This window comes from Odocoileus virginianus, chromosome 4 (assembly GCF_023699985.2).
Source record: "Odocoileus virginianus isolate 20LAN1187 ecotype Illinois chromosome 4, Ovbor_1.2, whole genome shotgun sequence".
In the NCBI taxonomy this organism is placed as follows: Eukaryota; Metazoa; Chordata; class Mammalia; order Artiodactyla; family Cervidae; genus Odocoileus; species Odocoileus virginianus.
In genome coordinates this window covers 58,027,562-58,042,316 of record NC_069677.1, presented here as the reverse complement: position 1 = coordinate 58,042,316, position 14,755 = coordinate 58,027,562, and the positions used below count along the sequence as shown (strand labels likewise).

At 37.2% G+C, this 14,755-nt stretch overlaps 2 protein-coding genes across 5 annotated transcripts in view; one reads left to right on the top strand and one right to left on the bottom strand.

Annotated features, from left to right (window-relative positions):
- The window catches only part of GYG1 (glycogenin 1), a 37,984-nt gene extending 34,188 nt beyond the window's left edge, over window positions 1-3,796 (top strand). The window contains exons 7-8 of one of the 2 annotated variants that reach the window (XM_070466610.1): window positions 1,550-1,600; window positions 1,879-3,796. In XM_070466610.1, the coding sequence (XP_070322711.1) occupies window positions 1,550-1,600; window positions 1,879-2,052 (225 nt within the window). In that variant the 3' untranslated portion in view covers window positions 2,053-3,796. The remainder of the gene's footprint in view (window positions 1-1,549; window positions 1,601-1,878) is intronic. The other variant, XM_070466611.1, reaches the window with a different exon arrangement.
- Window positions 3,797-9,990: 6,194 nt separating this feature from the next.
- HLTF (helicase like transcription factor) overlaps window positions 9,991-14,755 on the bottom strand; it is a 60,914-nt gene continuing 56,149 nt past the window's right edge. For all 3 annotated transcript variants that reach the window (XM_070466604.1, XM_020911630.2, XM_020911622.2), the window contains 2 exons: window positions 14,401-14,481; window positions 9,991-12,259 (listed from right to left, as the gene is read on the bottom strand). In XM_070466604.1, coding sequence (XP_070322705.1) covers window positions 12,107-12,259; window positions 14,401-14,481 — 234 coding nt within the window. In that variant the 3' untranslated portion in view covers window positions 9,991-12,106. The remainder of the gene's footprint in view (window positions 12,260-14,400; window positions 14,482-14,755) is intronic.

Genomic DNA, 14,755 nt, shown 5'->3' with positions numbered 1-14,755 from the left:
ACTTTAAAGGTCTTCCTCTGAGGCTGGTTCTTTTGGAAGAGTTGGAGGAAGATGGGAAATTAAACGTTTTTGTTACATAGTAAGATATAAAGAATAAAACTATAAATGGGTGAATTATAATCAAGTCTAAAAGATCAGTTAATTATTTGCTGTCATATAAGACTATAAAGTTAGATTTTAGTCGTTTCACTTGGGAGCACTGGTGCTGAAATATAAAAAGGAGAGAGTGAGCAACGACACTTCATTCTTTCACTATTTGCTTCATGTGGACCATGAAATAATACTTACACAGCACTTGGAATATTGCCTTGTACATAGGAAGTGCTTACAAAAAGTTATTTATTCTTATTTAACCCTTATAACCACTCTGGCAAGTAAGTATTATTTTTGTTAACATCCCCTCCTTACATATATTAAAAGTAACTGAGACGTAAAGACGTCACACAGCTTCTCTTAGTTACGTAACAGACGGGGCAGTAGGAGAACTGGGACTTACATCCCGGCTTGAGAGACTGTTGTCCTCGTGAAGAGCGCTGTGAGGAGACTCTGCGAGAGGCTCCCTGTCTCATTCCTGTGGCCAGTGGAAGGCAGAGGCAGGACTAATCCAGGGGAAGGACAGGTGTCGCCGCAGCTGTAATAGAATCCGTGGAATCTACCCGGATACCTTGCAAGTCCAGAGTATTCATTTAAATTCATACATAGACACTCATACTTACACACCTATATAGCAACAGAAATAGGTAATCACACGTTCTGTTCTCCCATTTCCTCTGTTAAAAGCAATGCCTGCATGTATTCATTTGCCTGCCTTTTTCTCTAATGGTTCTAGTCCGGTCACACCCGGGAGCTTTATGAAGGATAACCTTAAGTGTTCTTTTATGATACTCCTGAAGTTAATTGCCTGTGTTGTGTGCACTCAGTCGTGTCCAGCTCTTTGCATCCCCGTGGACTGCAGCCCACCAGGCTCCTCTGTTTTGGAATTTTCCAGGCAGGAATACTGGAGTGGGGTGCCATTTCCTACCTCAGGGGGTCTTCCTGACCCAGGGATCGAACCCGCGTCTCTTGTCTGCTTCACTGGCAGGCAGATTCCTTACCCCTGGCGCCACCTGGGAGCCTGAAGTTAACTCCCCACCTGTATGTAGTGAGAACCGAACTTGATGCAGAGCAGGCGTGCTCCATCTCTTGCACACTGACCTTGTTCCTTCCACACCAGCTGGGGACTGAGGGTTATGCACCAAGGGAAGTAAAGACGGGAAATGAAGACTCATTCAAAACTAAGCAGATTAACGGATTCTACAGGAATAGATGCCACTTGGTAATAAACTGGAACAGGAAGATAGGTTTGGTGTGTAGTCTCAAACCATCTAGCTCGCTCTTATAACCTGACAGCTCTGTATGTGGTGCGGCTCTCTGCTTAGGTCCTCAACGTCTGAGGTGTACCATTTTGTTTAAGTTCTCAACCTTTCTGAGCCCACACAGATCAGGAACTTATCAGCAGACTTGTGTTCCCTTGTCCATCCATCTTACGCTTTCTAATGAACTGTTGCAGCTTTCAGACTTGGTCTATACACTGGCTTTCTCTTGTGGCTTCTGTAGAAAGGTATGCAGAACTTAAACGTTAACCCTAACCCAGTTAATTTGTTCCCCCAATGTTTTCACCAAGTTGAGAAGTCTTCATTGTGTTAGGAAAAAAAAAAATCATATGGTCCTTGTATCTCCGTGTCTTTCTTTCTTTCGTTTCATGTAATGCTTTTTGGTTATTGCTACTTTGCATGATAATTCATCCTGGTTTTACTCACCTTCCTCAATTTATTGCATTCTTTAAAACGGTCTGACTTGAAGCTCTAAAGGAGTCTCTACTTATTCTCTCCTTTCTAGGAAAATGTCTCAGGAGCCGTATCACAGCTGTCCCTTGGGGAGATCCCAGCTCCGGCACAGCCCTTTGTATCCTCAGAAGAACGGAAGGAGCGGTGGGAACAGGGCCAGGCTGACTACATGGGAGCAGATTCCTTTGACAACATCAAGAGGAAACTTGACACTTACCTCCAGTAGAAACACTGGGTTTTCGGTGGACACAATCCACTTCACAGGCACTTGTTTCTGATACTTAGTACCTAGAGCTGGGTTAAGAAAGGTCTGTTACAGTTGCTAGAGGCTTTCACTAAAATTCATCAGATGTGGGGGTTTTTGCAAGACAACTGGTGAGAACTGGGCAAAAGTTGTTTAAGTAGCAATTCTGTTACATGAACAAGAGTTCTGCTTTTTAACCCTGAGCTTGTATTTCCGAAATTCTCAATTAAGCTGATTGCCAATGTATATGGTAAGGGAAACTCAATCTTAAGTTGTTAGGATACCTGTATCAACTCTTAAAATGTGCCAAGCCAGGCTGCACATCAGTCTCCTTTCAGAATGGGACACGCACGGTACATGTCTCCTGCTTGCTTGCTGTTCCCCTCACTAGACCTGCATTTTAGAGTCGCCCAGAGGCTGCCAGAGTGATTGTAATTCTGCTTTCAGATAAAGACAGCCTGTAGCACTGCTGAGTGATTCATAAGCATATCAACAAACGGTGTTCACCCATTTCCTAGCCTTAGTGTCTGAAGATGTTCACGTTTTCTGTGTACAGTGAGGCGGCATGCTGGAATGCTCTGTTCCGTTCTGTATATCTGAAAACAGCAGTGGCACCCTGTATGAGAAATAAAGACATATTGCCATATCTCGGTTGTTTCATTAAATTAAGGATGCCCACTCCTCATGGGGAAAAAAATTTTCACAGAATTTTTCATAATTTGTAGAATTTGTATTTTAAAAACCAGTGTAAGACTTGACACTGAAATATATGCTTTAGAAGTTGTTTTCTAGATACCTAGGGAAATCTACATCTAGTGGTTCTCCAGTGATGGTGATGTATCTGATATGATAGATGGAGGAAAGGAAGATCAAGTTTATCTCATCTGTCACTCACATTTCATCTCTATATTAAGTGGGTACTCAAATTTTAGAATATTGTAACCTTAATGAACCTAGGTTCATTGTCAGTCTCTAAACATACTCAATACTATTTCAGGACTATTAGTATCAGACCCAGTGTCTTCTAGCATTTTTTATCTGTGGCTTAAAATGATAGAAGTATCAATATAAAACATACTTAATAAATGTGCAGGTGACTCCGTTGCACAGATGCCAAGATAGTGGAGGGCATGATTTAAATGACCTTTTAACTCTGAAGTGAGGAATCACAAATTATTCTGTTGAAGAAGACAAGAGAGGAGACCATGACAAGAAGAAACTTTACAGGTTTAATTGGCCAGAAGCTGCAGTGGCTTCTAACCTTCAAGATCAGGAATAGTTCCCTTTATTTTCACAGTGAGGGTGTGGATGAACGTTGGAATATGGAAACTTGGTGGCAAGAATGGATTGGGGGGACCACCTTGGAGGTTGGCTAGCAGAAGAGCTTAAGAAGAGCTTGAGGATTTACCTCAAAGTATAAACTGTTAAATAACAACTGATTTCTGAAGGTAAAGTAAGCTAGTTACTTGGACTGGTGGAAAGTGAGTTGCTGTGATCTTCAAATACATGAAGCACTACCAAAGATTTAAGTGCCTCCACATGTCAGGAGCCATACAAAGACCCCTCAAGATCCTTCTAGTCCAAGAATCTCTGCATTGAGGGATATCCATTGCATAGAAAATTCTGGCAAAACAAATTAAATTCATTACAGTGCAATTTACAAGTCATACAAACAAGTATTTCTGGACTATTTGTGTCTAATATTAAAATTGTAATTGAAGGATAATTGCTTTACAATCTTGTGTGGTTTCTGCCATACATCGACATGAATCAGCCACAGGTACACACGGCCCTTCCCTCTTGAATGTCCGTCCCACCGCCCAGCACAGCCCACCCCTCTGGGTTGTTACCGAGCCCTTTGGTTCCCTGAGTCACGCAGCAGATTCCCACTGGCTCTGTTTTACACACGCTAGTGTGGACGTTTCCATGCTACTCCCTCCACTCATCCCACCCTCTGCTCTCCTGCCCCTGCCGCCCCACGTCCGTAAGCCTCTCCTCTGCGTCTGCGTCTCCACTGCCGTCCTCTCATCGGTTCATCAGTGCCGTCTTTTTAGATCCCATGTGTACATGTTAATAGACGACACTCTATAATAGACTCTAGGTTCATCCACCTCATTAGAATTGAGTCACATGTGTTCCTTTTTATGGCTAATAGGCCATGTGGGCTTCCCTGGTGGCTCAGAGATTGAAGTGTCTGCTGGCAAGGCGGGAGACCGGGGTTCGATCCCTGGGTCGGGAAGATCCCCTGGAGAAGGAAGCGGTAACCCACTCCAGTATTCTTGCCTGGAGAGTCCCATGGACGGAGAAGACTGGTGGGCTACAGTCCACGGGGTCGCAGAGTCAGACACGACTGAGCGGCTTCAATGTTCCAGGTGCCACTGCTGCTTTATTGGTGAATCTGCTGATGGGCATCCAGGCTGCTTCCGTGTCCTAGCTATCGCGAATAGTGCTGCAGTGGACATTGGAGCACATGTGTCTTTTTCGGTTATGGTTTCCTCGGGGTAATGCCTGGTAGTGGGATCGCTGGGTCACATGGTACTTTTATTTTATTTTTTTAAGGAATCTGTGCCTAATTTTAAAGTTGGTCTCAGCCCTATGTTGCTTTCACAGTCTCAATGGTTATAAAAATGTCTGATTTCAAGGAAATACTTGAGCTTATTCCAGAAATTACATCTACCAAAGCATGTATTCAGTCACCTTATTTTCACATCAAACACAATTTGGGTTGACATATACATTTATACAACACAACTCTGAAAAGCACTTACTAAGTACTGACCATATCACGCATGTGATGGACAGTAGATACACAGGAATGTATCAGACAGACATATTTCCTTATATTCTAGTAGCAAACAGGCTGAAAGAAACTAACATATATAATTGCAAATTATGTTCAATAAAGTACACTGACCAATACACTTGCTCCTGGGCAAGTCCAGCCTTAGGGTCTTCAGGAAAAACCTCCTCCAAGAGGGTGATTACGCCAGAAAGAGAGGCTCTGCAGAAGCCAAGACTGAGAAGGAAGACTGTTCCATTCCGAGGAAATCGTGGCGACGGGAGAACTGGGTGGAAATCAAGGCTTTCAAGAGGATGGAGAGGAACGTATTGGCTTCATAGATGAACGTTTGGGCTTTGGATTTTAAATTCAATAATGACTGGTTTTATTAATGTAATTTATATGTAATGTTTTATTAATGGGAACTTACGTACCAAGGTAAGCAGAACAGTATAAAGAACTCCCATCACCTACTTTGAGCAGTTGTTTCTTCTATGTCCCTACATTCCCATGAACTCCCCCACTACCAAACTATTTGGAAGCAAATCCTAGATAAAAAAATTCATATGAAATATACCTGCTATCTTTAAAACATAGGGACTTTATAAAATGCTCACACCAAGAAACTTAATTCCAAATGTCCTCCATTATTTTGTGTTTTACTTCCACTTGATCTTATCGGGATCCAAGTGATAGTTTAAGGTAAAGGATGTCAGATTTGTGATCTCCAAAGATTCAGCTTCTGGACCAGAGTCTCCAGCCTGGCTGCTCCTGAAAAGCACTGGAGTTGTAAGTACAGTCTCTTGGGCTTATCACTGTGGACCATGATTCAGTAGAACTTGGTTGAGTTTGAGGCCATAGTATCTCTATTCCAAGTACTATCAAGCAGTGACTGTGACCCAAGGGACATTTGAGAACCATCTGATACATGAAGAATGTACACTAAATACAACAGGGAATCAGAGTTTTCAGAAGATGCATGGTGCAGTGTTGTTACATAGCAGGGGATTCAACTTCTATTTAGTAAAGGCTTTCCAGAAGACAAACTCAGCCCCTTGAGTGAAATAGGCAATATTATCATAAATAACATCTATAAATTAATTGTAAAATGTTTACCTCTTTAATGTTACTGAAATGTAGGGAATTAAGCTAAGGAAGACTTGGTTTCCCCTTAAATAAAAGTCTGCCACAGTCTGCTTTTCTTCTATTACAAATGGATTATTAACTATTTTTACACTTGGGTATGTTATGTGATGGGCTTCCCTGCTGGCTCAGTCTTTGATAATTTATTTCTCTGAGTTTCTGACGCTGAAACTTAATCTTCTTTAAGTGAAAACAATCTGTAAGAAAGCAATGAGGAAAGACAATATTTACTAGGTACTTATAGCTCAATTCTCATATCAGCCCTATAATGTATATATAGATTTCTCATTTCTCTGGTAATCAGAGAATAAGAAAGGTTAAAGACTTTGATTCAGATCTGTGTTTGTTCTAAATCTAAAGCTATGCTCTGCATTAAACAAATGAATTATCAACACAGACAATGAGATCCGGGAAATGGGCCAAGAGATCAACAGTATTCTCTGTATATACCCAGAAATATAAATGCCAGAAACAAATAATGGAAAAGCTTTCATTTTGCTTGCTATGAAGGTAAGGACAATGGCCTTGAAATAGGACTTGGAAAATACTTTTTACAAAAAGACATTCCTAAGTAGGCCGCCTGAAATTGTAATATAAAAATGAACAGGTAGGAAAATTCAAGGATAGTGTTAAGTCAAGAATTTTGTCTTGGACACAGTTCAGCTTCACAATGTATAGAGTTTGTATCTTAAAAGCCTATACAGAATTATCCTGTTTTCACAGTTGTTTTATTAGCCCAGAAGAAGGCAAACTTCTATAATATGACTATATGATACTGTGGTGTATTCAGGGTCAACATCCGTTTAGAGATAAGGGCTCTTTACACCTATACTAAGCCACTCAACTCTCGTGATTTCCTTATTCTGTGTTCCTTTTTAAGTTTCCTTCTATAATGTCCAGTCTACCAGCTACCACTTCTCACTACTGTTTTCCTAGAACAAAAATAGGAAGAGTTAAATGTTCAATAACAGGGCCTTTGAACACTAGGTCCTTTTCTATTAAGTATATGGGTTTATTAACTCTGTTATTTTAGGTGGTTAGAACCTTCTTTGGTTTCTGTGCTCCTAGTTGGGATGAACAGAAACCTAGTCTTCAGATAACTAATAGTGCCTTATTGTTGTGACCATGTAACATGCAATCCAAATAACTTGGAGCTCTCCACCTGGATCACAAGACTCAAATCCTTTTTTTTAAATACACTTGAGGATATCAAAGCATCTAACTAGGGAGTGAGAATTAAACATATCATCTGGTATACACTCTTTGTGTTTACTTATTCCCTTTGGTTCCCTATTTTCACACTGCCTAAGAGGAAACCTCTGAACTTAAAAGGCTCACGTAATTTCTGGTCATGCAGGGTCTTTGTTGCTGCACATGGGAGTTCTCTAGTTGAAGAGTGGGTCTCTCTCTAGTTGTGGTGCGCAGGCTTCTCACTGCAGTGGTTAAAACCCTATGATGTACTATTAGGGAATAGTCCTTGCCTACCCTAACATAAGGGGTAAATTACTTTAAACATTTAGGAAACTGTATCCTAGTTAATTTTATCTGCCTTTCTAAGACACTATTGACAGAATGCTGAAAAGATGGCAAACTTACTGACAACATTTCAAAACATTAGTCCTATCTCTGCTTTAGCAAATGGCCCACATGTTTTAACAATATATAATCTCTCTGATGACTTTTAATTTCACATCTATCACATTAAATACCCTCTGGGAATATTAGACTGGGTTTCAACTGTGCAAAGACATGCCCTAGAATTTATTTACTAATTTAAGAAATCATTTTGACATTTGCTCTTCTTCTAAGTGAAGTCCCAGTGTATCCTAGTTATTATATCTTGGTTCAGATTAATGGAGGTGTCCTGTTCCATGTACATTTGAATCATATACATTATTAAACTTGTATTTTCATGTAAAAATTAAATTTTATAATTAAAGGTAGAAGCAGGTTTAAATCTGTCAGAAAATTCTTGATCAACAAGGTTGATCAGAGACCTGGAAAAGAGATTTTTTAAAATCCCATCTTAACCTTTGGAAGATCTGATTGGAAATAAGAAATCATCTGCCCTTTCAAAAGCAGCATATTATTATGGCTTCAGCGAAGACTGTTCTCCCTATTAACACACAGGAAGTATAAATATATTAACATGGAAGAAAACATTATGTCTGCTAACAGGGTTTCTAATCAATGGAGTTTCTCCCTTTGAAGTAGACATTACTGCAGGGAAGCCTCCCAACCATTATTCACAGCTATCAGTATCTTGTGATCTTTTTATTGAGAAGTACCATAAAAATGAGGTACTGAATTCCAGAATGTAGAACTTGTAAGGAAGGTTACACATACTTATTGGTGAATTAAATGAAGGAAAGCTGTTGTATTTCACCTTTCGCAAGTATTTTCAAGTTTAATATAGTTAAAACCTTAAGGTTAAGCATTTCAATTCTTATTAATAAGCCAAACATATCACTGTCCTCATATTTTTGATGAATCTTCTTTCCAAATACTAATGAACAGACCTTTGTTAAGCACTATAAATAAAAGGAATAAAAAACACACCAGTGAGTGGGAATGCAAACTACTACAGCCACTATAGAGAACAGTGTGGAGATTCCTTAAAAAACTGGAAATAGAACTGCCATATAACCCAGCAATCCCACTTTTGGGCATACACACCGAGGAAACCAGATCTGAAAGAGACACGTGCACCCCAGTGTTCCCTGCAGCACTGTTTACAATAGCCAGGACATGGAAGCAACCTAGATGCCCATCAGCAGACCAACGGATAAGAAAGCTGTGGTAAGGGAAGACCCAGAGGGATCGGGTGGAGAGGGAGGTGGGAGGGGGGACCGGGATGGGGAATACATGTAAATCCACGGCTAATTCATTTCAATGTATGACAAAAACTACTGTAATGATGTAAAGTAATTAGCCTCCAACTAATAAAAATAAATGGAAAAAAAAAAAAAAGAAAAAAAAAAAAAAAGCTGTGGTAAACATATACACAATGGAATATTACTCAGCCATTAAAAAGAATGCATTTGAATCAGTTCTAATGAGGTGGATGAAACTGGAGCCTATTATACAGAGTGAAGTAAGTCAAAGAAAAACACCAATGCAGTATAATAACGCATATATATGGAATTTAGAAAGATGGCAACGATGACCCTATATGCGAGACAGCAAAAGAGACACAGATGTAAAGAACAGACTTTTGGACTCTGTGGGTGAAGGCGAGGGTGGGATGATTTAAAAGAGTAGCACTGAAACCTGTATATTACCATATGTGAAATAGATCGCCAGTCCAGGTTCGATGCATGAGACAGGTGCTCAGGGCCAGTGCACTGGGATGACCCAGAGGGATGGGATGGGGAGGGAGGTGAAGGGGGATTCAGGATGGGGGACATGTACACCAATGGTGGATTCATGTCAATGTGTGGTGAAAACCACTACAAGATTATAATTAGCCTCCAATTAAAATTAATTAAAAAAAAAAAAAACACCAGTGAATGCCTTTGATATCCCCCAAAAGAAAATATGCAGTACCTGAGTATAATTTTATTGGTACTTACTGGTTTTAAAGATAAGATGATTATTTTCTTGATTTTCCCAATCCTGGAGCTGTAATAAGGGCAAAGTCTATAATCCATAGTGGTATCTAGTATACCACTATACATAGCTGTTACCACAGCTCCTTTTTTTCCGCCTGATGGGAAAATAAAAATAATTGAAACCAATGTTTAAGATAAAGATACTTTAAATTTTAGAATATATACACTGAGTTCTAAACAAGAAAGTCAGTTAAACTGAAATTTAGTAAAATTAAAAAAGGGTAGGAATATGAGTCAATTTTTCTCAGTTACTTGTAGTACTTTTAATATACTGTCAGTAAAAAATAATTATATAAAATAGACATCTTAACAGAAATAACAGACTTATAAAGATTAAATATTCTTTAAAGAACAAGTACTCATTAAAATATGGCACTGAGAAAGTAATAATTTTTTAAACTTTTATTAATTTTAAATTTAAAACAAAATCCAGTTTGAACCACAAGTGGAAACACAGTATTTTCAAGATATTTCTAAAGCTATTACTCTACGTAATAATGAAACAGAGTTAACAGCATAAACATAATGTGAACTTTTCATTCCAGTAGTTTATATATTTTCATAGGATGAATTTGTTTTTTATTTAACACCATTTAATGGAACTGTACAAAACCAAAAAGGTATTTTTTAAATGACCTGCCACATTTATCATTATGAATGTGTTTAAAAACACAAGTCTGTAAATGTTTGGGTAAAGAAGCAAGCAGTCTTCACTTTACAGTAAGTTTGTAAGGTTTTGCCTTTGTAAGCAAGGAGAGTAGAGTGCGTTTTTTGATGGGAACTCTTTTTATACTTAATCTCACAAGAGTATTGGTATATTGAGAACCCATATATCAGGTTTTATGAGATCCTGATCAACTTGATTTTCTGTGCTAGTCCTACAAAGCAAAGAACTTCTCTATCGCTCCTTATGCTAGTGGATCAACCTCAAGTTATAATTCCATTCTCATCGTGGCAGCAAGGTCTATTGGTCCTTTTCATCACCTGCTGCTGAAGAGAAAAAGGCCTGGGAAGGTTCTTGCTGTCTAATCCACTGTTCCCGTGGAGCAAAGGATAGGGCTCAGAGAAGGGGAGGATTTAGCTGGTGATAAAGTATGTGTTAAATCTAAGATGTGTGCCCTAGAATACAACCCTGCCTCCAATCTCTTCAGTTAAGTCACTTCCAACACTCTAAGTAAAATATAAGGTGTTCTTAAATTTGTGTCATCAAACATGAAGCTTCTCCTGTTATAGTGATCAATTTCTTCCTTCTTTGGATTAAAAATAAAGTTTCCCTTAAGGAAAAAACACCACTTACTACCTAACCTGATTGATAAAATTATATTTTGCTTTAAATGTGACTAGAAGAGCCATCAAGAATTCTGTGGCAGCTACTGTTTGATTGTTAACAAAAAAGTAGGAAAATGATGACTGATTCTATATGTAGGTGTAAGGATGAATTACTCAAGTTCCAAAATCAAATTCTGGTTCTAAACATAATATAAAAGAAAATTCTCCATTTAGGGATTAAGATGTCTTTAACAGTTGAAACAATTTTGGAGGTCATCCAGCCCAACTTCCATCTAGATATCATGCCTCTCACATATAGTAGTCTTCTGAATTATAAAAATTTATAAAGTTTTTTTTAAAAGCACATAAATAATATTATCTATATATAGAAATATCTATTCAGCAATTCCATAATTTAAATAGTCAAATCAAATTGGGCAGAACTGGTTCTTTCTCATCCCCACAGACTGTATTTACACACTAACACATCAAGTTACATTTAAATTAAAAGAATAGTACCACCTGACTAAATGGAGAAAATAGTGCTCTAACACAAACCCCAATTTTGTTTTCATGAACATAAAATTGTAAGTCACTTATTTGAATTTTATCTCAATGATACTGTGAAAAAAACTAAACAAAGAAACCAAAACACACACACATAGATGAACAAAACCAAACAAAAACCAAGTAACTTTCTAACCTGGACTTTGGTCTGTCATTTAATGTTCTGGAATGCATACATGGTTTTCAAAGGTCCAATAAAATCAATCTCTTGTATAGTCTGTGTACATATTAATCGTTTAAAGGATTGTGAATCCACAGCATCACAAATGGGAGGCTTTGGTGACTAACCAAATGTGTCAACATAGAAAATAACTCTTTATTTGGTCAAAAGTATAAAAGGTTTAACCTTTTTGGAAATATGAAAAAGCTGAGTACTTGGGAGATATGAAAATACTCAGCATAGATAGTATGAAAAGTTGAATAAAAGTAAATTTTCTCCCACAAAAAATTATTTTAGGCCACAGCATATAACAGAACTTATTGCTATCTGAAATATCATTAAAAATAGGTTCATATATAGAAGGCGATTAGTAATACCTCTTCACTAATATAAAATATGTCCCTTTTAGAAGACATACTCTAGATATCATTTCTAGAACTGCATTTGTCCCATTTCTAAAACTTGTGTATGTATCTGATTAAACTGACCTTACCAAATTCCACAAATTTATAAATCAATTAAAGTTCTGATTTCATTGATTTTAGCTTGTTTCATTTCACTAGCATTTGTTTTCTTAGTTCCAAAGGCTCCAGCTGCAAGTTCTCTCTTTGTGTTTTGTATTTTCAGCATATTTTCTTCAACAGAATCCTTCACAATGAACTGTAAAAAGAAAAACAAAGTTAAATTGGTTAGGTAGTTTTTAGGTCACAATACTTAAATTCTTTAATTAAAAAAATGAGACCTAATAAAAATAATGCTCTACTCTAAAGGAATGTGCTTTCTTATAGAATTATGTAGCTGTCAAAAATGATCAATAATAATCTATTAGAAACTGTTTCACTCTCCCTTTTTTTTCAATATACAGTGGAAATATTAGAATATGATATGATAGCTAGAAATGAGTGTCATTTTTCCTTACTACTCAGTATATTTCTCCTGTATAAAGAATATAGCTGTAAGGACACGTTATAACTCTATCAGATAAGAGCAACATATAAAAAAAGCAAACTTTATGGACAACGCTGTAGCTGGAATATTAGCAAAATAAATTCAGCATATTTAAAAAGCCAAATAAGATTTTCCCAGAAAGAATATGCCTTCATCTGGTATAATTCAGAAAATTAAAAGAGAAAAAATGTGATCATCTTAATAAATGCCAAAGAAGAATCTGATAAAGTTAAACATTTATTCCTGATTAAAAACTGATTTATGGCTAATTCATTTCAATGTATGACAAAAACCACTGCAATGATGTAAAGTAATTAGCCTCCAACTAATAAAAATAAATGGAAAAAAAAAAAAAAGAATCCTCCTTAACCTAGAAATAAATGTCCTCAATCTTATTAAGGACATCTACTAGAAACTTACCAAGAACACCATACTTAACGTAAAACAATAAAAGTATTTCCAACAAAGATGGAACAAGTCAAGAATGGTTACTATCATTACTACTATTTAACACTGTACAAGAGGTCCTAGTTACTGTAATAACAAATTGTGTTATAAAATGTTACTGAAATACATAAAAGACCTAAATAAATGGAGAGTGATACTAAGTTCTTATATGGGAACACTCCTTATTTATAAAGAATACAGTTTTCAAATTAATCATAAATTCAATAAATCCCAAACAAATATTTCTTACATGGGATTTGGTAATCCAAATCCAAAGTTCAATTCATGACTAAATAACAAAAACCAACACAATTTTCAAAGAGAAAGGTAATGAGAGCACTATGCTCTATTAGATATCAAGGCATACTGTATAAAACCATAGAAATTATTAAAGTAATATTGTCCTGGGAACAGGAAAAGAGATCACTGAAATAGAACAGAGTCCAGAAAGAGACTTAGAGTACAGAATTAGCTTATGAAGAGGTGACATTTCAACTGGTAGGAAAAAAAAAGATGGACTTAAAAATGGTAATGTAACAAATGATTCTTCATTTGAAAACAAGTTAGATCCATAGCATGAATCATCAACAAAAAGTAAAATATTTCAAAAGAATCAGAACTACAGGAGATCCCAGCATCAGGGTCTTTTTAAAAAAAGAAAAAAAAAAGAACTACAGGAGATTTTGGGGGTAACATTTTCCAAATTTTGAATATGACAACTTTTATTGATATTTTTATAAAACACTACTTCCAGTGGTGGATCAGTCGGTAAAGAATCCACCTGCAATGCAGGAGACCTGGGCTCGATCCCTGGGTTGGTGAGGTCCCCTGGAGGAGGCCATGGCAACGCACTCCAGCATTCCGGCCTGGAAGAGCCCCATGGACAGAGGCAGCTGGCGGACCTCAGTCCATGGGTCTGCAAAGTCAGACAGAACTGCGTGACCGAGTACAGCACCCCTCCAGTTTACGTAACTTACAGAAGAGTCATGTTTACATTTGAAGATAAAAGTCTTCTGTTCTAAGCAAGACTCAAAAATCCAGGAGATACAGGGGAAATGGCTGACGTATTTTAAATCATAAAAATTTCTAAACTTTCATAACAAAAAAACACAAAGTTCAAAGATAAACAAGAGCCTGGGATAAAAAATTTCCAATACACATAACAAAACATTTAAAATCAGAATTTATACTACAAAACTATATTTGTTCTTTATGAAAACCTGGCAAAAGATATAAGCAAGCAATTCACATAAAAAAAAATTAACAAGACCAGAATAAAGATGACCCTCATTAGTTTGCTCTGCATAATTCTATTTCAATCTTTTATAACAATAAATTCACACACTATTTATATAGTTTTTAAAATCTTACAACCTAATTTTAAAGTAGGTATCTTAAAAACTCACTTTTGTGATAATAACTTCTTGCTTCTGACCAAGTCTATGGCATCTGTCAAAGCACTGATCTTCAGCAGCTGGATTCCAGGCCTAGTAAGAACATGAATTGCGTCATTACCACCCTTATCTGTATGTGTTCTATACAAGTCCTTTTGTTGCAGTATTATTCATTCACCTTTTACTGACTGAAATCTTTCTGAATGAATTCAGATAATGACATATTAATAAGTGTTCTGGGGAGAGAACAATCCACACAACCCCCTGACCGCCTTCCCCAACCACTACTGTGATAAGCGGGTGTCCTCTCCCCTGTCATTTCACTCCCCTGCCTCCAGTATCTAATTGAGGGTCTGAAAAATAGAAA